General features: G+C 49.7%; 1 protein-coding gene across 1 annotated transcript; it reads right to left on the bottom strand.

Moving 5' to 3' along the window:
- Nucleotides 1-1,059: 1,059 nt before the first annotated feature.
- Nucleotides 1,060-22,434, bottom strand: LOC103191457 (tapasin-like). The gene is made up of 9 exons (XM_042344820.1): nucleotides 22,066-22,434; nucleotides 15,128-15,346; nucleotides 14,178-14,447; nucleotides 13,246-13,587; nucleotides 7,267-7,593; nucleotides 4,347-4,448; nucleotides 3,306-3,343; nucleotides 2,913-2,962; nucleotides 1,060-2,154 (listed from the first exon to the last, which is right to left on the bottom strand). The coding sequence occupies exons 1-8, from the start codon at nucleotides 22,124-22,126 to the stop codon at nucleotides 2,948-2,950; spliced, it is 1,374 nt and encodes a 457-aa protein (XP_042200754.1). The 5' UTR covers nucleotides 22,127-22,434; the 3' UTR covers nucleotides 1,060-2,154; nucleotides 2,913-2,947.
- Nucleotides 22,435-22,511: the final 77 nt, after the last annotated feature.

Here is a 22,511-nt window from a genome sequence, read left to right as displayed (position 1 = left end):
TCAATCCTAGGATTTCTTTTTTGATACATGATGAGTATAGTGAGGTGAACACATTAAAACTACTCTCTTTAATACTCTGAACTACCTCAAGGTTAAATCTTATTTTCATTATTACTCCTATGCTAATAGTATGAGATGCAATCACGGCAATTCTTACTGCACATAAATTGAGTAGAAGATAACACATATCAAGGTAAATTATGTACAAACACAATTGAGCTTGCCATCAAAATATATTTACACCTCTGTCAAATAATCTGTTGGATAATTGTTTGGGGAAGAAAAGTTTGCAAGACTATGGAGAGAGAGCGGGGAGTGGGATTGATTTGGAAGCTCTTTTCAAAGAGTCGGCACAGACACAATGGGCCGAATGGCCTCCTTCTGTGCTGTACAATTTTATGATAAAACATCGCTGTGGGCGAAAAGGCTCCGGACACACAGGTGCAGTTCAACAATTAATAATTATTTTTGGAATAATCTAATATGTGTTATTTCCGTATGTTTAGTTTTTATCAATAAAGTGAAAAAATTTTGCAGTAAAATCTACCTCAATCGCACCTATCAACCCCTGCAAAATTTAACAGAGCCTTCTGCAATTTCCCACAGGATTTGTAAAGTGTTCCACAATTTTTTTGTAAAAATGTTCTATTGACCCAACTCATAGCTGATTCCTCTAACACTAGAGATCAGCCTCGTTCTGCTCAACACTCCTTTGGGTAGGATTGATCCACTATGCAAAATTACACTTGTAAATCAGGTCGGGAGGATGTCCAAAGGCGCTGGACAGTCATGTGGTCTGAGTTCTGTGAGTTTCTGTGGATTGTGGGCACTGCACGCTGGATGCTCGATTCCTTTTTCTAACCGTTCCCTATGGAGAACACATCACTTTCCACACATTACAATCAGGGCCAAAATTGGGCCGTGTGATGTGCAAAGTGGTGCTGAGACCTGCTGCAGTTCCACTTGTGACCAGCAGACGTCGGGGACGCCCACGTGTTTATATTCGATTCGGTGGCATTATCCAGAGAATTAGACAATAAATTGAGGCCTTTCTATTCATTTGGTTTCCCCGTTTGATTCTTTATTTGCTCAGTCATCTAATATGCGCAGTTTACACATCTATAGAAATTGCACGCTCACAGTATTTGCAGACTTCAAAAACATGTACAATTTGCCAAACGAGACAATTTAGAGTAATAATAATATTCCTTGCATTTGATATAGTGCTTTTCACGTCGGGAGGACGTCCCAAAGTGCTTCACAGAACACACTGTAAAGTGAATTGACTGTATATTTGTGGGCGAACGCGGCAGCCAATTGCGCACAGCAATGTCCCACAAACAGTCGTAGATTGAAAATGACCAATTTATTATTGTTTTTGGTTTTGGAGGGATTATTATTAGGCTCTGTGTGGAGTAAGGAAACTTGCCCAAGGTTTCGCCCTCTGCCTGGAATTGAACTCAGGTCTCTCACTTGCATAGCAAGTGCTCTAACCACTGAGCTACAGGACTCCATGTTTTTTCCATGTGGAGTATTTCCACGTTTGCATTACTGTCCGTCTGCCTGACTCAGTTGGTAGCACTCTCGCCTCTGCTTGGAAGCTGCAAATGATCAAGCTCCCATATTGGGGACTTGGTGCGTCTTAAATCATTGCTCAGTGAGTAATTTTTCAATCCCATTTAAAATGACTGCCAGCACTCAGAGCCGCGAAACCAAACCTTAAATCAGAATTATTCTCTCCGTCTCCTGCTTCTCATTCCCCCTCCCTCCCTCTCCCTCCCTCCCCCCTCTCGCACCCCTCATGTCCCAGCCCCTATCCCACCCCCCCTTACCTCTTGTTCCCACCCCTTCCCCAGGCCTGAGATGCTTTGGGGCAAGTAGTTCTTGTTGTTTCCCCTTCCCCTTAGTTTCCCCCGACGTTGGGCAGTTTAACCCCTTCAGCAGCGCAGTATGTACACAGCACAGTCCGATTCACAGCCAGACTACAAAGAAAATCCCGAGGCAGAGAATCACAGCAAAAAAAAATACAAAAATACAAAGCAGATTGTGCGGAGATGGAGTCTGGACGGGTGTGGGGGAGGATGGAAGGGGGGAGCGTCCACTTCAAGTTCACCATCCACTTCACAGCTTCCCTGTGTCCGCCCAAAGGCCGCTCTGAAAACACAGCCCACAGTTAGTCACTGTTCGTCCATTCACAAGCCATCCCACCACTTAATAATCCTACAATCCTTACAGTAGATTCTGTGAAGCGCTTTGAGACGTCTCGAAGACCTGATAAGGCGCTGTATCAAATGCAAGGATTATGATTATTATTTCATAGAGCGCATTTCACGTCAGGATATCCCAAAGCGCTTCTTCACAGGATTCACTGCAGAACGCCGTGAGCGTGTTTTGTAGACAAACGCGGCACACTGGCACACAGCAAACCTCCATTAGCAGCCGCGAAGTGAATCACCAGTTTTATCTGAGGGGATTGTTGGCCAAGACACCGCGGGACAGAGAGAAAGCCTCCCTTCTCTTTTCTAATTGCGGGATCTTTAACGTCCACCAGACACGGACAGGGACTGAGGTTTAATAATGTCTCGCCCGAAGGACAGCACCTCCGACAATGCAGCTCACCCCATCACTGCATTGGAGAGCATCAGCTTAGACAATGTTATTCCAAGACTCTGACCTGGGGCTTGAACCCCCAACCTTCTGACTTAAGAGAGAAGAGCGCTACCAGCTGAGCCCGGCTGACACATGAAAGAAATCACCAACCCTGTCTTCCCGACTTAGAAAATATTAATAAATAATAATAGTAATCCTCGCTATAATATAGCATCAGCCAGTCACTGTGTGACAGCCCAGACACTGCGGGAGGGCGGTGAGTGGGGGGGGAGAGTGCGATCGTTTGTTCAGCTCACGCTCACCATCATTCTTTCTTCTCTTCACCGCAGTCACCGATTCAATTACGTTTCTCCTGAGGGGCAAAGAGGACAGACAGCGTTACTGAAGACAGCAACAGGGGCTGTCAGGGGTCAGCGGTCAAGTCTGGGGCATTTCAGGACTGGGGATGAGGTGAGGGGTTAAGGTTAGGGTCAGGGGTGAAGGGTTGAGTTTGGTGGTCAGGGGTTGAGGTTGGGGTCAAGGGTGAGGGGTTGAGGTTAGGGTCAGGGGTGAAGGGTTGAGGTTGGTGGTCAGGGGGTCAGGGGTTGAGGTTGGGTTTGGGGTCAGTGGTTAAGTTTGGGGTCAGGGTTGGGGGGGGAGATCGGGTTTCCGGGCCGATGGTCGGTGATGATATTTGGGAGGTTTTATTTTCTCACCTTCTCTTGCTGAACCGAGCCGAAGATCAGAGGATAAACTAGAAGCAAAAAACAACAGAGATTTATGAACATTTTCTTTACACTTTCTCTCCCTCCCACTTTATAATCCTATAATAATAATAATCCTTGCATTTGATATAGCGCTTTTCACGTCGGGAGGACGTCCCAAAGCGCTTCACAGAACACACTGTAAAGTGAATTGACTGTATGTTTGTGGGCGAACGCGGCAGCCAATTGCGCACAGCAATGTCCACAAACAGTCGTAGATTGAAAATGACCAATTTATTATTGCTTTTGGTTTTGGAGGGATTATTATTAGGCTCTGTGTGGAGTAAGGAAACTTGCCCAAGGTTTCGCCCTCTGCCTGGAATTGAACTCAGGTCTCTCTCACTTGCAAAGCGAGTGCTCTAACCACTGAGCTACAGGACTCCACTTTGTATGCGAGCGCGAGAATCCAGGAAATCAATCCATTCTGTGAAGGGAGCCAGTGAGGCCCTGGTCAGGACTGGGGGCGGAGGGGGTGGGGCGGGGGGTGGGGGCAGAGTTTGTTATGGTTGAGGATTGTGGAATTCAATACAATACAAAATTACATTTCCACGGCACTGTTCATGTCGGGAGGACATCCCAGGGTGTCGGGCTGTCAGGGGTGTGGACCTGAGCTGGTGGTTGGGATCGGAAGGTCGGGGAGGAGGGAGGGTGGGGGTGGGTGTGGGTGGGCGACCGAAAGCACAGTTGAAGAGGAGGATCTGAGAAGGGTCTTGAAGGAGGCAAGAGAAGGACTGTGGAATGGTGTTCCAAAAGGTGGGAGCAAGAGAGACTGAAGGCCCGACCGCAGATGGGTGGGGAGAGGTGGTCGGGGGACATGCAGCAGGCCGGAGACCGCTGAGCAGAGCGAGCAGACTTAGAACGGTGGCTGAGGCCAAGACGCTGAACTCGTTTAAGAAGCAGCTGGATGGGAGGTCAGGCGAGCAGGAGGTCTGAGAGGAGGTGATCAAACCCACCTTGTGATCCAGTAATGGACGTGGGGAGTGAGTCACTTACCTGATTTATTGTAGATCCAGAAGATCAGCCTCAGGACTCCATAAAGGACAAAGGCACAAATAAGCAGCCCCATTATATCCTCTATAGAGGGCCCAGCAGCTCCTGAGACAGACACAGAGAACGAGAGAGCAAGAGAGTCAACATTGATGGTCAGTCTGAGGGTCTATCATGCTCCCCTGCCTTCCCCGAGATGCTGGGAGACATAATCCTCCCTCCATCCCTTAACCCGAGACCCTCAGTGTAAACAGAGGTTTGGGGGCGCGGGGGGCGGCTTCCGATACACATCCAATTGCTCCCCTCTCAAGAACCCCCCCCTCCCCCCCAGTGATAATAATAATAATCCTTGCATATGGTATAGCATCTGGTCACATTGTTGAGATGTCTCAAAGCGCTTCACAGAATATACAGTAAAGTGAATTGACTGCAGATTTTGTGGGGGAAACCCGGCCAACGATTGTGCACAGAGGTGTCCCACAAACAGTCGTGGATTGAAGTGACCAAATTATTATTTTTTATTATGTTTTTTTAAGGGATTATTATCCCCAGAAAGCGATCCACCAATCAGCTAACAACCGGGTTACCACTTCCTGCTAGGTTAAGAGGGGCGTGGAGCTCAGCGGTTCAATTCAGAGACACCTGGGTTCAATTCCAGGTAGTCAAGTTTCCTTACTCCACACAGAGCCTAATAATAATCCCTTCAAAAACAAAACAATAATAAATTGGTCACTTTCAATCCACGACTGTTTGTGGGGACGCTGCTGTGCGCAATTGGCAGCTGCGTTTCACCCACAAATATACGGTCAATTCACTTTACAGCATATTCTGTGAAGCGCTTTGAGACGTCTAGAAGACGTAAAAAAGGGCTATATCAAATATCAAATGCAAGGATTATTAGTGTGTGTGTGTGTGTGTATGTGGTAAGGAAATTTGCCTCAGGTTTCGCCCCCGGCTGTGAATTGAACCCAGGTTCCTCGCGCTTGCGAGGCGAGTGCTCCAAACAATCCACAACAGTGCAAAGGTGGGGCTGTTCCGGATAGACCCTTCCTCCGTATGGCACCCCAAAGTAAGCTGGTGATAGTGTCACAGTTCTGCTTTGCTAACTGCATGCTGTGTGTCCCCAGCACTCCCCTCATCACACTACCATTAGTGGTCGAGTCTTCAGTCATAGAATCGGAGAATTACACAGCATAGAAGGAGGCTATTTGGCCTTTTGTGTCTGTGTATGACTGTGCTAGTCATTAAACCACTACCTTCTGCCCCTCTGTCTCACCGCCTCTCTATCTGTCTTCAAATCCCAACTCTTTGACTGTGCTTCTTGTCACTTAGTCCCCTCCCCTCCCCCTGCTTGATGTCCAACCTTGCCACGGGCAACCCAAGACCTTAGAATCATAGAATTATATAGCTCTTTTCAAAGAGCTGGCACAGACACCATGGGCCGAATGGCCCACAGAAGGAGGCCATTCGGCCCATGGTGTCTGTCCCGGCTCTTTGAAAAGATCTATCCAAATCGATCCCACTCTCCCGCTCTCTCCCCATAGCCCTGCAAACTTGTCCTCCCCAAATAATTATCGACTTCTCTCTTAAAAGTTGCTATCGAATCGGCTTCCACCAGCCTTTCAGGTCATGCATTCCAGATCCCAACAACTCGCTGTGTGAAAAAATGTCTCCTCACCTTATTCTATATGAAATGCCTTAATATGAGTGTGAGTGTACTGATGGTGTTGTCGTTGTGGATGTGGTGGTGGTTGTTGTTGATGATGTGATCCGTGTTGGTGTTACTGTTGATAATATTATTGTTATTGATGTTATAGGATAATGTTGTTGTCAGCGCCTTGGGACGTCCTCCCGATGTGAAATGTGCTACAGGTACGCGTTAATGTTAATGTTGTTGATGATGTTGTTGATGTTGTTAATGTTGTTGAAGTTATTGATGTTGTTCATGTTGTTCATGTTGCTGATGTTATTGATGTTGTTAAAAGTTGTTGATGTTGTTGTGGTTGTTGTTTTTGTGATTGTTGTTGTTATGGTGATGGTTGCTGTTGTGGTTGTTGTTGTTGCTGTTGTTGTGGTTGTGGTTGTGGTGGTTGTTGTTGTTGTGGTTGTGGTCATTGTTGTGGTTGTTTTTCCTGTTGTTGTGGTGGTGGTTGTTGTTGTGGTTGTTTTTCCTGTTGTTGTGGTTGTTGTGGTTGTTGTGGTTGTTGTGGTTGTTGTGGTTGTTGTGGTTGTTGTGGTTGTGGTCATTGTTGTGGTTGTTTTTGCTGTTGTTGTGGTGGTGGTTGTTGTTGTTGTGGTTGTTGTTGTTGTTTTTGTAATTGCTGTTGTTGTGGTGATGGTTGTTGCGATGGTTGTAGTTGATGTTGTGGTTGATGTGGTTGTTGTTGTTGTGGTTGTTGTGGTGGTGGTTGTTGTGGTGGTTGTAGTTGATGTTGTGGTTGATGTGGTTGTTGTTTTTGTGGTTGTTGTGGTGGTGGTTGTTGTGATGGTTGTAGTTGACCTCGTGGTTGATGTGGTTGTTGTTGTTGTGGTTGTTGTGATGGTTGTAGTTGATGTTGTGGTTGTTGTGATGGTTGTAGTTGATGTTGTGGTTGTTGTGGTTGTTGCTGTTGTTGTTGTGGTCATTGTTGTGGCTGTTTTTGCTGTTGTTGTGGTGGTGGTTGTTGTGGTGGTTGTAGTTGATGTTGTGGTTGATGTGGTTGTTGTTGTGGTTGTTGTGGTGGTTGTAGTTGATGTTGTGGTTGTTGTGGTTGTTGTGGTTGTTGTGGTGGTTGTAGTTGATGTTGTGGTTGTTGTGGTTGTTGTGGTTGTTGTGGTGGTTGTAGTTGATGTTGTTGTTGTGGTGGTTGTTGTGGTGGTTGTAGTTGATGTTGTGGTTGATGTGGTTGTTGCTGTTGTTGTTGTTGTAGCGGAATGCTCCGGTTACCTGCGACCCTCAAGGTGATGCTTTTCCTGACGTGTTGCGTGACGGAGACGTGTTGGACGGTGCAGGTGTAGACGGCTCCGTGATCGCTGGCCTGGGGCTGGATCTGGATGTAGCTGCTGATGCTGTAGGTGCCGTCGGGGTTCTGGTGGTGGCCGCTCTGCCAGGACCTCCTCACCTCCTGGGAGCTGTTGGCGACCCCGGGCATCGCCCTCACCCACCGGACACTGACGTCCAGCGGGTAATACCGGGTGATCTCACAGCTCAGCCTCTCCTCCCCTCCCGGCACCGCGTACAGCGGGTCAGGGCTCAGGGTCACCTTCGGGGGCTCTGGGCAAATACAGCACAGGGCGGGGAGTGAGGGACGGACTCACACACACTCACACACACACACACACACACACGCACTCACACACACACACAGACTCACACACAGACACACACACACACAGACACACACTCACACACACTCACACACACACACTCACACACACACACTCACACACAGACACACACACACACACAGACACACACTCACACACACTCACACACACACACACACACAGACACACACACACTCACACACACACACACAGACACACGCACACACAGACACACACACACACAGACACACACACACACGCACACACACACACACACACACTCACAGACACACAGACACACACACACACACAGACACACACACACGCACACACACACACACAGACACACACAGACAGGGGCTTGTGCTCACAACACGGTATGTATGGTGTGTGCTATAATGTGCTGTGTATGCTGTACTGTGTGTGTGCTGTAATGTGTGCGTGTGTGGCTGTGTGCTGTACTGTGTGTTTCTGTGTGCTTTACTTTGTGTGTGTGCAGTACTGTGTGTGTGTATGCGTTGTGCTATGTATATATTTGTGTCTTTGTGTGTCTTTGTATGTATGTATGTATGTATGTATGTATGTCTGTGTGTGTGTCTGTATGTATGTATGGTTTATGTGTGTGTGTATATGTGAATGTGTGTGTGCTATGTGTGTATGTATGTGTGTGCGCTGTGTGTACTATGTGTATGTGTGTATATGTGTGTGTGTGCTGTGCTGTCTGTATGTGTTTATGTGTGATGTATGCGTGTGTGTATGTGCGTGTGTTGTGCTGTGTGTGGAGTGAGTATGTATGTTTGTGTTGAGTATGTATGCGTGTGTGTGTATGTGAATGTGCGTGTATGTGTTGCGCTGTGTTTGTGTATGCTGTGTATGTGTGTGTGTATGTGCTGTGTGTATATGTGTGCTGTGTGTGTACTGTGTGTGAGGAGTGAGTGTGTGTGCTGTGTGTGTGTTTGTTATGTGTGAGCAGTGTGTGTACATGCTGTATGTGTGCGTTTATACGTGTTGGTGTATGTGAGTGTATGTGATTTGTGTGAAGAGTGAGTGCATGTGTGTATGTGTGTGCTGTGTGTGTTTGTGAGTGTGTGCTGTGTATGTGTGCATGTGTGTGTGCTGCGTGGTGCTGTGTGTGCAGGTGTATGTGAGTGTGTGTATGTGAGTCTATGTGTGTATGCTGTGCTGTGGGTGAGGAGTGAGTGTATGTGTGTGTGTGCTGTGTGTGAGCATTGTGTGTGTGTGCTGTGTGTGAGGAATGAGTGCATGCGTGTATGTGTCTGCTGTGTGTGTATTTGAGTGTGTGCTGTGTATTTGTGTGTGCTGTGTGGTGCTGTGTGGGTGTGTGTGCGTATGTGAGCGTAGGTGTGTGCTATGCTGTATGTGAGGAGTGAGGGTATGTGTGTGTATGCTGTGTGTGAGGATTGTGTGTGTGTGTGCTGTGAGTGACGAGTGTGTGCTTGTGCGTGTGCTGTGTGTGTGTATATGCGTGCTGTGCTGTGTGCGCAGTATGTGTGTGTGAGGAGTCAGTTTGTGTGTGTGTGTGTGTATATGTGTGCGGTGCTGTGTGTGAAGAGTCAGTGTGTGTATGTGTGTGTGCGTCCGGTGCTGTGTGTGAGGAGTCAGTGTGTGTGTGTGTGTGCACGCTGCACTGTGTGTGTGTGAGGAGTGTGTGTGTGAAGAGTCAGTGTGTGTGTGTACTGCGCTGTGTGTGTGTGATGAGTCAGTGTGTGTGCACGCACTGTGCTGTATGTGTGTGTGAGGCGACAGTGTGTGTGTGAAGAATCAGTGTTTGCATGTGTGCATGTGTTGTTCGTGTGTGTGAGGAGTTAGTGTGTGTGAGGAGTCAGTGTGTGTGTGTGTGTGTGGTGCTGTGTGTGAAGAGTCAGTGTGTGTGTGTGGTGCTGTGTGTGTGAGGAGTGTGTGCTGTGCTGTGTGTATGAGGAGTCAGTGTATGTTTGCGTACTGTGCTGTATGTGTGTGTGAGGCGTCAGTGTATGTGTGACGAGTCAGTGTTTGCATGTGTGTGTGTGTTGTGCGTGCGTGTGTGTGAAGAGTCAGTGTGGGCATGTGTGCGTGCGTGTGTTGTGCTATGCGTCTGTGAGGAGTCAGTGAGTATGTCTGTGTGTGTTGTGCTGTGTGTGTATGCTGCGTGTGTATGTGTGCTGTGTGTGTGTGTGATCAGTGTGTATATCTGTGTGTGCTGTGTGTGTGTGTGTGCTGTGTGTGAGGCATGTGTGTGTGCAAGGAGTCTGTGTGTGTGTGTGTGTGTGAGGGGTCAGTGCATATGTGTGTGAGTGTGTGTGTATGTGAGGAGTCAGTGTGTGTGTGAGGAGTCTGTGTGTGTGTGTGTGTGTAAGGAGTCAGTGTGTGTGTGTGTGTAAGGAGTCAGTGTGTGTGCACGCACTGTGCTGTATGTGTGTGTGAGGCATCCGTGTGTGTGTGAAGAATCAGTGTTTGCATGTGTGTTGTGTTGTGCGTGTGTGTGAGGAGTCAGTGTGTGCATGTGTGCGTGCATGTGTTGTGCGTGTGTGTGAGGAGTTAGTGTGTGTGAGGAGTGTGTGTGTGTGGTGCTGTGTGTGAGGAGTCAGTGTGTGTGTGTGAGGAGTCAGTATTTGCATGTGTGTGTGTGTGTTGTGCATGCGTGTGTGTGAAGAGTCAGTGTGTGTTGTGTGGGCGTGTGTGTGAGGAGTCAGTGTTTGCATGTGTGTGTATGTGTGTGTGAAGAGTCAGTGTGTGTGTGTTGTGTGGGCGTGTGTGTGAGGAGTCAGTGTTTGCATGTGTGTGTATGTGTGTGTGAAGAGTCAGTGTGTGTGTGTTGTGTGGGCGTGTGTGTGAGGAGTTAGTGTGTGTGTGTGTATGTGTGTGTGAGGAGTCAGTGTGTGTGTGTATGTGTGCTGTGCTGTGTGAGGAGTCAGTGTGTCTGCTCTGTGTGTGTGTGAGGAGTCAGTGTGTGTGTGAGTGTGTGTGTGAGGAGTCAGTGTGTGCACGCGCACTGTGCTGTATGTGTGTGTGAGGTGTCAGTGTGTGTGTGTGAGAAGTCAGTGTGTGTGTGTGGTGGTGTGTGTGTGGAGTCAGTGTTTGTACGTGTGTGTGTGTTGTCGCGTGCGTGTGTGTGTGTTGTGCTGTGTATGTGAGGAGTCAGTGTGTGTGTCTGTGTGTGTGTGTAATTGTGCTGTGCTGTGTGTGAGGCATGTGTGTGTGATCTGTGTGTGTGAGGAGTCAGTGTGTGTGTGTGTGTGTAATTGTGCTGTGCTGTGTGTGAGGCATGTGTGTGTGATCTGTGTGTGTGAGGAGTCAGTGTGTATGAGTGTGTGTGTGAGGAGTCAGTGTGTGTATGTGTGAGGAGTCAGTGTGTGTGTGTGTGAGCAGTCAGTGTGTGTGTGAGGAGTCAGTGTGTGTGTGTTTGTGTGTGTGTGTGTGGTGCTGTGTGTGTGATGAGTTAGTGTGTGTGTGTGGTGCTGTGTGTGTGAGGAATCAGTGTGTGTGTGAGGAATCAGTGTGTGTGTTACTGTGCTGTGCTGTGTGTGAGGCATGTGTGTGTGTGTGTGTGTGTGAGGAGTCAGTGTGTGTGTGAGTATGTGTGTGAGGAGTCAGTATGTGTGTTTGTGTGAGGAGTCAGTGTGTGTGTTTGTGTGTGTGTGTGCATGTGGTGCTGTGTGTGTGAGGAGTCAGTGTGTGTGTGAGTATGTGTGTGAGGAGTCAGTATGTGTGTTTGTGTGAGGAGTCAGTGTGTGTGTTTGTGTGTGTGTGTGCATGTGGTGCTGTGTGTGTGAGGAGTCAGTGTGTGTGTGAGTATGTGTGTGAGGAGTCAGTATGTGTGTTTGTGTGAGGAGTCAGTGTGTGTGTTTGTGTGAGGAGTCAGTGTGTATGTTTGTGTGTGTGTGTGCATGTGGTGCTGTGTGTGTGAGGAGTCAGTGTGTGCATGTGTGTGTGTTGTGTGTGCGTGTGTGTGAGGAGTTATTGTATGTGTATGTGAGGAGTCAGTGTGTGTATGTGTGGTGCTGTGTGTGTGATGAGTTAGTGTGTGTGTGTAGTGCTGTGTGTGTGAGGAGTCAGTGTGGGTTGACACTGTGCTGTGTGTGTGTGAGGCATCAATGTGTGTGTGTGTGAAGAGTCAGTGTGTGCATCTGTGTGTGAGGAGTCAGTGTGTATGTGTGTGTGTGTGTGATGTGCTGAATGTGTGTGTGAGGAGTCAGTGTGTATGTGTGTGTGTGTGTGATGTGCTGAATGTGTGTGTGAGGAGTCAGTGTGTATGTGCACACTGTGTTGTATGTGTGTGAGGCATCAGTTTGTGTGTGTGAAGTCTTTGAGTGTGTGTGTGTATATGCTGTGTGTGAGTAGTCTGTGTGTGTGTGTGTGTGTGAGGAGTCTGTGTGTGTTGTGTGTGTGTTGCTGTGTGTGTGAGGTATCAGTGTGTGTGTGTGTGATGCTGTATGTGTGTGAGGAGTCTGTGTATGTGTGAGGAGTCTGTGCTGTGTGTGTGTGAGGAGTCTTTGTTGTGCTGTGTGTGAAGAGTCTGTGTTTGTGTGCTGTGTGTGTGTGTGTGTGCGCGCGGTGCTGTGTGTGTGTGTGTGTGTGTGTGTGTGCGCGGTGCTGTGTGTGTGTGTGTGTTGCGCGCGGTGCTGTGTGTGTGTGTGTGCGCGCGGTGTTGTGTGTGTGTGTGCGCGGTGCTGTGTGTGTGTGTGTGTGCGCGCGGTGCTGTGTGTGTGTGTGTGTGTGTGCGCGCGCGGTGCTGTGTGTGTGTGTGTGCGTGCGGTGCTGTGTGTGTGTGTGTGTGCGCGCACGGTGCTGTGTGTGTGTCTGTGTGTGTGTGTGCGCGCGGTGCTGTGTGTGTGTGTGTGTGTGTGTGCGTGCGGTGCTGTGTGTGTGTGTGTGTGCGCGCACGGTGCTGTGTGTGTGTCTGTGTGTGTGTGTGCGCGCGGTGCTGTGTGTGTGTGTGTGTGCGCGCGCGGTGCTGTGTGTGTGTGTGCGCGCACGGTGCTGTGTGTGTGTGTGTGTGTGTGTGTGTGCGCGCGGTGCTGTGTGTGTGTGTGTGTGTGCGCGCGGTGCTGTGTGTGTGTGCGCGCTGTGCTGTGTGTGTGTGCGCGCGCGGTGCTGTGTGTGTGTGTGTGTGCGCGCGGTGCTGTGTGTGTGTGTGTGTGCGCCCGGTGCTGTGTGTGTGTGTGTGTGTGTGTGTGCGCGGTGCTGTGTGTGTGTGTGTGTGCGCGCGGTGCTGTGTGTGTGTGTGTGTGTGTGTGCGCGCGGTGCTGTGTGTGTGTGTGTGTGTGTGTGTGCGCGCGGTGCTGTGTGTGTGTGTGTGTGTGTGTGCGCGGTGCTGTGTGTGTGTGTGTGTGTGTGCGCGCGGTGCTGTGTGTGTGTGTGTGTGTGTGTGCGCGCGGTGCTGTGTGTGTGTGTGTGTGTGTGTGCGCGCGGTGCTGTGTGTGTGTGTGTGTGTGTGTGCGCGCGGGTGCTGTGTGTGTGTGTGTGTGTGTGTGTGTGTGTGTGTGTGTCGCGGTGCTGTGTGTGTGTGTGTGTGCGCGCGCGGTGCTGTGTGTGTGTGTGCGCGCGGTGCTGTGTGTGTGTGTGTGCGCGCGGTGCTGTGTGTGGGGGCGGTGTGTACCTGCGATCTCCAGGTCTATTGACTGCTGTGTGTGGAGGTTGGGTGTGTAGACGGTGCAGATGTAAGTGCCCTCGTGCTCCAGAGTGACGTTGCGGATGAGGAGTGACGCGTTTCCCTGACTGTGCAGCTCATAGAAGAGCATCTCAGTGCCGTCCCGGGCCACGTGGACCTGGTCTCGGGGTCCGTGATAGGCGTAGACCAGGTGTCCGCTGCCCTTGTACTGGTAACGCCACTCCACCCCGAAGCCCGTCTGTCTGTCCATCGTAAATCCACAGTCCAGCAGCACGTCCCCCCCCAGGCGTGTGCGCACCAGCGCAGAGCGTGTGAACACGTTCAGCACCACTGCCAACAGGGAGAGAGGACGTTACACACACACACAGGCAGACAGAGATTACACACACACACACACACACACACAGGCAGACAGAGGTTACACACACACGCACACACGCACACACACACACACACAGACAGACAGACAGACAGACAGAGAGAGACAGGCAGACAGACAGACAGACAGAGAGAGACAGGCAGACAGACAGACAGACAGACAGACAGACAGACAGACAGACAGACAGACAGACAGACAGACAGACAGACAGACAGACAGACAGACAGACAGACAGACAGACAGACAGACAGACAGAGAGAGACAGGCAGAGAGGAGCAGACAGACAGAGACACGGGCCGACGCCGAGAGAGAGAGAGAACCACCGAGATACAGGCAAAGGAACTGAAGTCAGTGGGAACATGAGTCAGTGGAGGTTGGGGTCAGAGTTGACCTACTGTGTGTGTGTGTGTGTATGTACGTGCACATGCGTGTGCCTGTGTGTGAGCGTGCGTGTGCATGTGCGGGTGAATGGGGATGCGGTTGCTGGGAGCGTGGAGCCCACACATTATTGCCCGCCCCCCCCCGCCCCCCCCCACGGTACCTGATGTTTTCCGTGGGGCGGTGCCCGGCTCTCCGGGGGCTGAGACCAGCCGGTGGACACTGGCCACACGGAGGTTCCCGTCGGCCGCCTGGATGTCGGAGGAGAACCAGGAGCCTGAGGCGTAGGCCGGGGTCTTCTGGTCCTGGGTCAGGCCCTGAGCCCACAGCACGTGGGAATCCTGGGGCACGTAATTGTTAATCTCGCAGTGAGGCTTCGGGGCCGCCAGCTCAAGGCGTCGAAACCCGGGGTCACAGATCACGTTCCAATAATCTAGTCATTGACGCGAAAAAGAAATCTCCGTTAACTAGTTTTTGGGACCAGGTCGGATTCAGACACACGCAGAAACCCATCACCGTACTTAAGCAGTCTCCAATCTAGACTGAGAGTCACTTAAGCCTCCGCGCGGAAGCCTCCCCGTCTCCCCGTGTCTGGAACGGGATTCAGACTCTCCCTCCCTGGAGGGACATATCCGGTTTACTTAATCCCAGAGAGGATTCAGCGCAGGTTGGCGAGAGCCAGAACTTGGGGGATCCCAGAGTGTGCATCGGGTAATTGCTGGAGACTAACCAGGTAAAACCACGCAGTTTGCCATGGATATCACTGTCTGGGGAACTTTCCCGCTGCTTGTCCAGCCAGGACCACCCGACCCGATAGGGCTTTGGCTATAGGGTTAACAGGAGCTGAGTGAGAGGATTCCCTGCCCCCAGTGACTGGTCTGCTCTTCCAGGTCCTGGTTGGGCCAGGCCGGGCTGTGCTGTCATCAGCAGTGCCCTGGAATACTGTGGACCCTCGTGGCTCAGGAACCGGGCGAGATACCGTCACGCAGGGTTGGCTCGATTCCGACATCCCATTGCTAGGCTCGTCACCTTGGAGCCAGTTCAGCTCCGAGACGATGTCATGCAAAATACAATGAACTCACGTGTCGCTGCGTGTGACAGAACCGGCCTCACCTGTGACGTCAAACAGCATTCCGGGTTTCAAGTCCGCGTTCGGGGAGACCCGCTCGGGGATGTCCTGCTCGGCTCCGGGTTTGTGTGAGACGCGGCGCAGGTGAAGTTGGGATTTTTCCTGAGTCACGGCTTTCGGGAAACTGCCTCTCTGGCCGCCCCCTTCCTCGATGTACCAGCAATCCACCAGCACATCCCCCGGCGAGGGGGGCAGGCCGGGTACTGAGGGAGAGGAGAGACACAGACAGTCAGCCAAGACACGAGTCGCACATCTATTCCCAGAGATTCCCAAACCCACTCACATCTCCAAACACTCTGTGCTTCCGGTCCGGTCCCACACATCGTTGATTCGTTCATTCTAACCTTAAGATCATCCCTGGAGACTTTATATTGTACATCACAGAGTCCTGTAGCTCAATGGTTAGAGCACTCGCCTCGCAAGCGAGAGACGTGGGTTTGATTCCTGACAGCGTGAAATATTGGGCAAGTTTCCCTATTCCACACGTCTCTGTTTACCGATGAGTAAGTAGGAACCCGGTTATTAGACTATTATACGGATCAGTTTTCCGGGGATAATAATAATAATAATAATCCTTGCATTTGATATAGCGCTTTTCACTTCTTCGAGACGTCTCACAGTACTTATAATTCCCAATAATAATTCCTTCAAAAAATAATTGGTCACTTCAATCCGTGACGGTTTGTGGGACGCTGCTGTGCGCAATTGGCTGCTGTTTTTCACCACAAAGTACACAGTCGATTCACTTAACAGTATATTCTGTGAAGGGCTTTGAGGTGTCTATAGGCGCTGATAGGCGCTATATCAAATCCTTGCATTATTATTATAATACAGTGGAAGCCGCTTTAGCCGGACGCCTGTTAACCCCCAGCCGCTGGGTAAATCAGACAAAAAGGCCGCCGATTCATTTGTATTCTTACTTCTTTTTTAAACATTTCAATTAACTCGAGCGATACGCCGAGATATTTGCTGCTGCGTTAACTCACTCCGCGTCTCGAGAGGGTGGCGATGGGAGGAGTCGAATTGCAATTGATTAACAGTGACTCCAGCCATTCAGAAGCAGCACGAGGCTGGGGGGGTGGGAGGGGTTGGGGGAGCGCAGAGGAACAGGAAGGAACAAGGGAAGGAATGAAAGGAATCTAATCGTGATTGATGGGCAAACCCGGTGTTTGTGAATGGTGGAGCCCATCCAAGCACAAGTGGCTGTCCATCACCTGGGAGCCTCCGCTAATTGGTCCCCTTCCTGTCCAATGGGAGCAGTAATGGGAGGTAGGGAGGAGGCGCCACTGCTCCTCTGCTGGGTGGGAAAAGGTAAGGAAACATCAGTTAGCCTCAGACGCCACTTAAACCGGACAAAACGGCCAGCCCTGACATGTCTGGCTTAAGTGGCGTCCACTGTATCAATATTTGGTGCAGCACCTCCTAACCTCAGTGAAACGGCTCAAAGAGCTTCATAATAATAATAATAATAATAATAACGATCCTTGCATTTGATATAGCGCTTTTCACGTCGGGAGGACATCCCAAAGCGCTTCACAGAACACACTGTAAAGTGAATTGACTGTATGTTTGTGGGCGAACGCGGCAGCCAATTGCGCACAGCAATGTCCCACAAACAGTCGTGGATTGAAAATGACCAATTTATTATTGTTTTTGGTTTTGGAGGATTATTATTAGGCTCTGTGTGGGGTAAGGAAACTTGCCCGAGGTTTGGCCCTCTGCCTGGAATTGAACTCAGGTCTCTCACTTGCAAAGCGAGTGCTCTAACCACTGAGCTACAGGACTCCACAAGTGCATACAAGTGCAGTTACTATGGATCACTCCGTTTCACAGTAAATCCCGTGAAGCGCTTTGAGACGTCCTTCCCACACGATAAGGCGCGGTAACAAATGCAATGATTATTCATAGAATCATAAAATTATACAGCACAGAAGGAGGCCATTCAGCCCATCGTGTCTGTGCCGGCTCTTTGAAAAGAGCTTTTAAATGAATTCCACTCCCCGCGCTCTCCCCATAGCTCTGCAACTTGTCCTCCCCAAATAATTATCTACTTCTCTCTTAAAAGTTGTTATCGAATCGGCTTCCACCAGCCTTTCAGGCAATGCATTCCAGATCCCAACAACTCACAGCGTGAAAAAATGTCTCCTCCCCTTCCCTCTATTTCTTTTAACAACTATTTTAAATCGGTGTCCTCGGGTTACTGACCCACCCGCCAGTGGGAATAGTTTCTCCCTGTTCACCCTATCGAATTCCCTCACCATTTTGAAAACTTTTCAGTCTCCTCTTAACCTTCTCTAACTGAAGCCTAACCCGTGTTTTATAAAGTTCATCACAAAATTCCTGAATTTTGTATTCTATGCCCCTATTTATAAAGCCTCGTATCCCGTATGCTTTTTTAACAGTTGTATCTATCTGACCTGCCCCACCTTCAAAGACTTACTTATATGACCCCCCAGGTCTCTCTGTTCCTTCACCCCCATTAAGATTGTACCATCAGCTTATATTAACTCTCCTCATTCTTCCTCACAAAATGCATCACTTCTCATTTGTCCACATTAAACTTCATCTGCCACATGTCTGCCCATTTTACCAGTCTGTCCGTGTCCGCTTGTTGGCTGCCACTATCCTCCTCACCATTTACTACTTTTCCTGGCTCAGTAACATCTGCAAACTTGGAAATTGTACTCCCTGTGCCCAAGTCCAAGTCATTTTTATAGATCAAAAACAGCGGTGGTCCCAATACTGACCCCTGGGGACCCACTGCACACTTCCCTCCAGTCAGAAAAACAACCGTTCACCACCACTCTCTGCTTTCTGTCTCCCAGACAGTTCTGTATCCGCTGCCACTGTCCCTTTAATAATATGGGCTTCTATTCTTCTTACGAGTCTCAATTATTATAATATTATAATAACAATTATTATAATAATAATATTAAGCAAACACAGCAGTTAATTTGCACACAGTAATATCCCATAATTTCACCCACAAAATATACACGTGCACTTGATTGTGTGAAGTGCTTTGAAAAATCTTGAAGATGTAATAAGGCGTTATATCAAATACAAGGATTATTAATATTATGAAAGCCATGAAGTGAATGAACAGTTTTATATGGGTTTAAGCGCTTAAATTATGAGAACAGGTTGCATAAACTTGATCTGGATTCCCTGGAGTTCAGAAGGTTGAGGGGTGAACTAATTGAGATTTTTAAAAGAAAAAAAGAAGTTCGATAGGGTAGCCACAGATAAACTATTTTCTCTAGTGGGAGAATCCAGGACAAGGAGACATCATCTTAAAATTAGAGCCAGGCCATTTAGCAGTGAAATTAGCAGGAGATTTTCAGCCAAAGGCTAGTGGGAATCTGGAACTCTCTCCCCCAAAAGGCTGTGGATTATAGCCGTTAGGTCGGGGTATTAAGGGATACGGAGCGAGGGCTGGTAATTGGAGTTGAGGTACAGATCAGCCATGATCTTCTAGAATGGCGGAACAGGCTCAAGGGGCTGAATGGCCTCCTCCTGTTCCTATGTTTCTATATTTAGATGATTGTTTTACGTTTCTCTAGATATTAAAGATGGAGATGGCTAAAACTGCATTTCTTGCTGCTAATGAGTAATTGTGTCCAAGATCAAATCTGTTCCTTGGTGTGAGTTGTTTGCAGACACTGTGTATAGCTAAAGTGAGAATGGTGTTGATTTTATATTTCGAAAACATGCTGATATTTTTTAGACAAATATTATTTTAAGTGCGCTGCAAATGTCAACATCAAAAGTGACTTTTAATCTTCATTTAGTGGTTGGGAATTGTGGTAATGAAAAGGCAGATTTGTAAAAGTCTGTAGACAATGCAAAGTTACACAAGAATACAGAACTCTGTCCCCCAGAGGATACAGTTGCCCATGGCCTTGCCCTTCCCTACCCTCTGTGATCTGCTGACCCCATATCATCCTGTCCATTCCCTCTGGTCAGCAGGCTCTGGCCTGCTCCACGCCCCCCGCCCAGCCCGACCCACCATCGGCAGTCGGGCCTTCAGCCCTTCTGCCCCACCCTATGGATCTCCATCCCACAGTCCCTTCGCCTCGCCTCCCTTCGCCCATGTTGGATTAAAAATAGTATTAAATGACAGGCCTAGATGTCTATTATGAATTTTAGTATTTTTAATTTGCATAAATGCCTATCTTGGGTGGTTTTACAAAACAAAAACAAAAACAGTCTCAACGAGTGTTTGTGGGACCCTGCGGTGCACAATTGTCTGCCACGTTCCGGCTACAAAACATACAACAACAACAAAATTACATTTGTAAAGCGCCTTTCATGTTGGGAGGAAGTTCCAAGGTGCTGAACAGTCAGGGATCAGACCCCGAGTGGTGGGTGACGACAGGGTTGGGATGAGGGAGGACAGAAAGGGTAGGAGGGCGGCTGAAGACATGGTTGAGAAGGAGGATCTTGAGTTGTGCCTTGAAGGATGCAAGAGAGGAAGCGAGGCGAAGGGACTGTGGGATGGAGTTCCAAAGGGTGGGAGCAGAGAGGCTGAGAGTCCGGCCGCCGATGGTTGGGCGGGAGACATGGAGCAGGACAGAGCCCGCTGCGCAGAGCGAGCCCTGATAAGGGGTCAGCAGGTCAGAGAGGTAGGAGCGGGCAAGGCCGTGCAAGGGCCTTGAAAGTGAGGATAAGGATTTTGAACGGTATCCTCTGAGGGATGAGTGGGGTTGATGGGCTCATGGAGCCCGGTGCGGGAGAGGACATGAGCTGCAGATTTCTGGATGATCTGCAGCCTGTGGAGGGGGGAGTTGGGGGAGGCCGACAAGAAGGGCGTTTCCGTAGTCCAGCCTTGAATGCATGTATGAGGGTTCGGCAGCCTGACGGGGGCAGTGGCTGAGCCGGGTGATGTTGCGGAGGTGGGGGATGGCAGAGCGGGTCATGGCATGGATGTGGGGGAGAAAGGACAGTTGAGGGTCAAACAATACAGTCAATGCACTTTACAGTATATCCCGGGAAGCACTTTGAGACATCTCGAAAACATGTAAGGCACTATATCAGCGCAAGGATTATTATTATTATCATTGGCCGGGACAGAGAGAGAGAGAGAGAGAAACTCCCTTCTCTTTTCCAATAGCGTCACAGGATTTTTAAAGTCCACTTGAACAGTCACAGACGGGGAGTGAGGGTGTATTATCTCATCTGAAGGACGGTGCCTCCGACACTGCAGCTCTCTCTCTCTCTCTCTCTCCTCCCCCTCATCACCAGGTATATATAGGGTGAGAGAGCTTGAGTGACGGAGCGCCTGTGGAGGCAGAGAGGGCAGACACAGCCTCCATTTTACTTTCACTTATAACACTTTAGGTGAAACTTGGCTCCTTGCTAAGTTCACATCCAACTGCCCTGTGGGTTCCCGTCTCTCTCGCCTGTGGTGGGGCTGGTAGTCTGCAGCGAGGCTGGGGAGCAGCAGCGGAGGTTGGGGGGGAGGTGAAGTGGGGGCGGGAGGGCGGAAAGAGGGCAACAGTTGTCCGTGGACATTAAACCCCGATAAACTATCAAATACTGGCTCACTTCCTCTCGCCTCTCCCTGGGCTCTGGCAGTTTGGGCTGTCCCTGGGGGTGGGGGGTGGGGGGTGGTGGTACCTCTTTGCGTGTATTTGTGTGTGTTTCTGTGTGTGTGTGAATTTCTGTGTGTGTTTTATGTGTGTTTCTGCGTGTGTGTGTGTATTTCTAGCGTGCGTGTGTTTCTACATGTGTGTTTCTATGTGTGTGCTCTGTGTGTGCGTTTCTGTTTGTTTCTGTGTGGGTGTGTTCCTATGTGTGTGTTTGTGTGCGTGTGTTTGTGTGTTTGTTTGTGTGTTTCTGTCTGTGTGTGTTTCTAGGTGTGTGTTTCTAGGTGTGTGATTCTGTGTGTGTGTATGTGCTTTTATGTTTGATGTGCTTTGAAGCATCCTCTCAATATTAAAGGCCCTGTCTAAATCTACAACAGCAAAAACAACAAATCAAACTTTCAGAAAGACGTCCCACGGCGCTGGACAATCCGGGGCATTGGACCCGAGCTGGGAGTTGGGGGTCAGAAGGGTTAGAGGGCAGGAGGGGTGGGGATGGCGGTGGGAGGGTGGCCGAAGGCACAATCGAAGAGGAAGGTCTTCAGATGGGACTTGAAGGAGGCAAGTGAGGGGGTGAGGTGGAGAGATTGTGGGATAGAGTTACAGAGTTGGGGGCAGAGATGCTGAATGCCTGACCGCCAATGACGGGGCGGGAAGTGCGGGGGACCTGAAGCAGGTCGGTGTCTACGGAGTGGACTATTTATCAATCTAATTATATATATACTGGGTATATGTGTGTGTCTGTATATGTGTGTGGCTGTATGTGTGTGTGTGTGTTTTTCTATATTCTGTGTGTGTCTGTATGTGTGTGTGTCTCTGTTTCGATGTGTGTGTCTGTATTTGTCAATGTGTGTGTATGTGTGTGTGTATGTTTGTGTGTATGTGGGTGTGTGCATGTGTGTGTGTGTTTGTATGTGTGTGTGTGTGTGTGTGTGTCTGGGGTGGTGGGTGGGTGGGAGGAAATCGTTAACGTCTGCCTGAACGGGCCGAAGACACGAAAGTGAGGTTTAACGTCTCGTCCAAAGGACAGCGTCTCAGATTAATGCAACGCACGCACTCTCTCTCTCTCTCTCCCTCCCTCTCCCTCAGGCCTCTGGCGCATCCCATTGCGCAAACTTTAGCGAGGCTCTTTGTTTAAGACGCTGCATCGAAGTGCGAGGATCGTGATTAATATTCGAGCAAATGTTGCGCTCTTGGATCTCGGCTTGTGAAGCCCGGAGAGAGCTGCTGAGAGAGAGAGAGAGAGAGAGGAGTGAGCAGGAGAGAGAGAGAGGTAGCTTCTCTCTCTGGCTCTCACACTGACCCTGACATGCACCTGTCCTCTCGGGGAGGCTTACCTGTGGCAGAGGAGAGGCCGAGGAGGACCGAGAGCTGGAAGATGATACCGATCTCCCTCATGGTGGGTTAGAGAGCTGGGAGCTGGTCCGACTGCTCAGTGCCGACTCTGGCCCAGCTTCACTGGCACTGAACCTGCCTTAAGTTTCACTTTCACTTTATTTGGGGTTTCCTGGAATTGATAAGCCGCAGACTGAACAAACATCAGCAGCTCTCAAGACCTGAGTGGGCTGGGACTGAGAGCGCGCGAGAGCGTGCGTGAGGGGTGGGTGGGAATCCGTATGATTATCATCCAGGATTCTTAGCCGTGCTCAACCCCCACACTGCTTCTTGTTACCCCAGGCCCTCGCCAGGCTCCACTGGCTCCTTCCTCTTCGATTGTGGCTACAGTCACCCTTCCACCCCCCGCCCCCCACCCCCTCCCCTCACCCCCCACTCCCCCCGGCTC

The sequence above is a fragment of the Callorhinchus milii genome, unplaced genomic scaffold, assembly GCF_018977255.1.
Source record: "Callorhinchus milii isolate IMCB2004 unplaced genomic scaffold, IMCB_Cmil_1.0 Scaffold30, whole genome shotgun sequence".
NCBI classification, from domain to species: Eukaryota; Metazoa; Chordata; class Chondrichthyes; order Chimaeriformes; family Callorhinchidae; genus Callorhinchus; species Callorhinchus milii.
The sequence above is the reverse complement of the archived record's forward strand: the minus strand, read 5'-3'. Positions and strand labels throughout refer to the sequence as shown.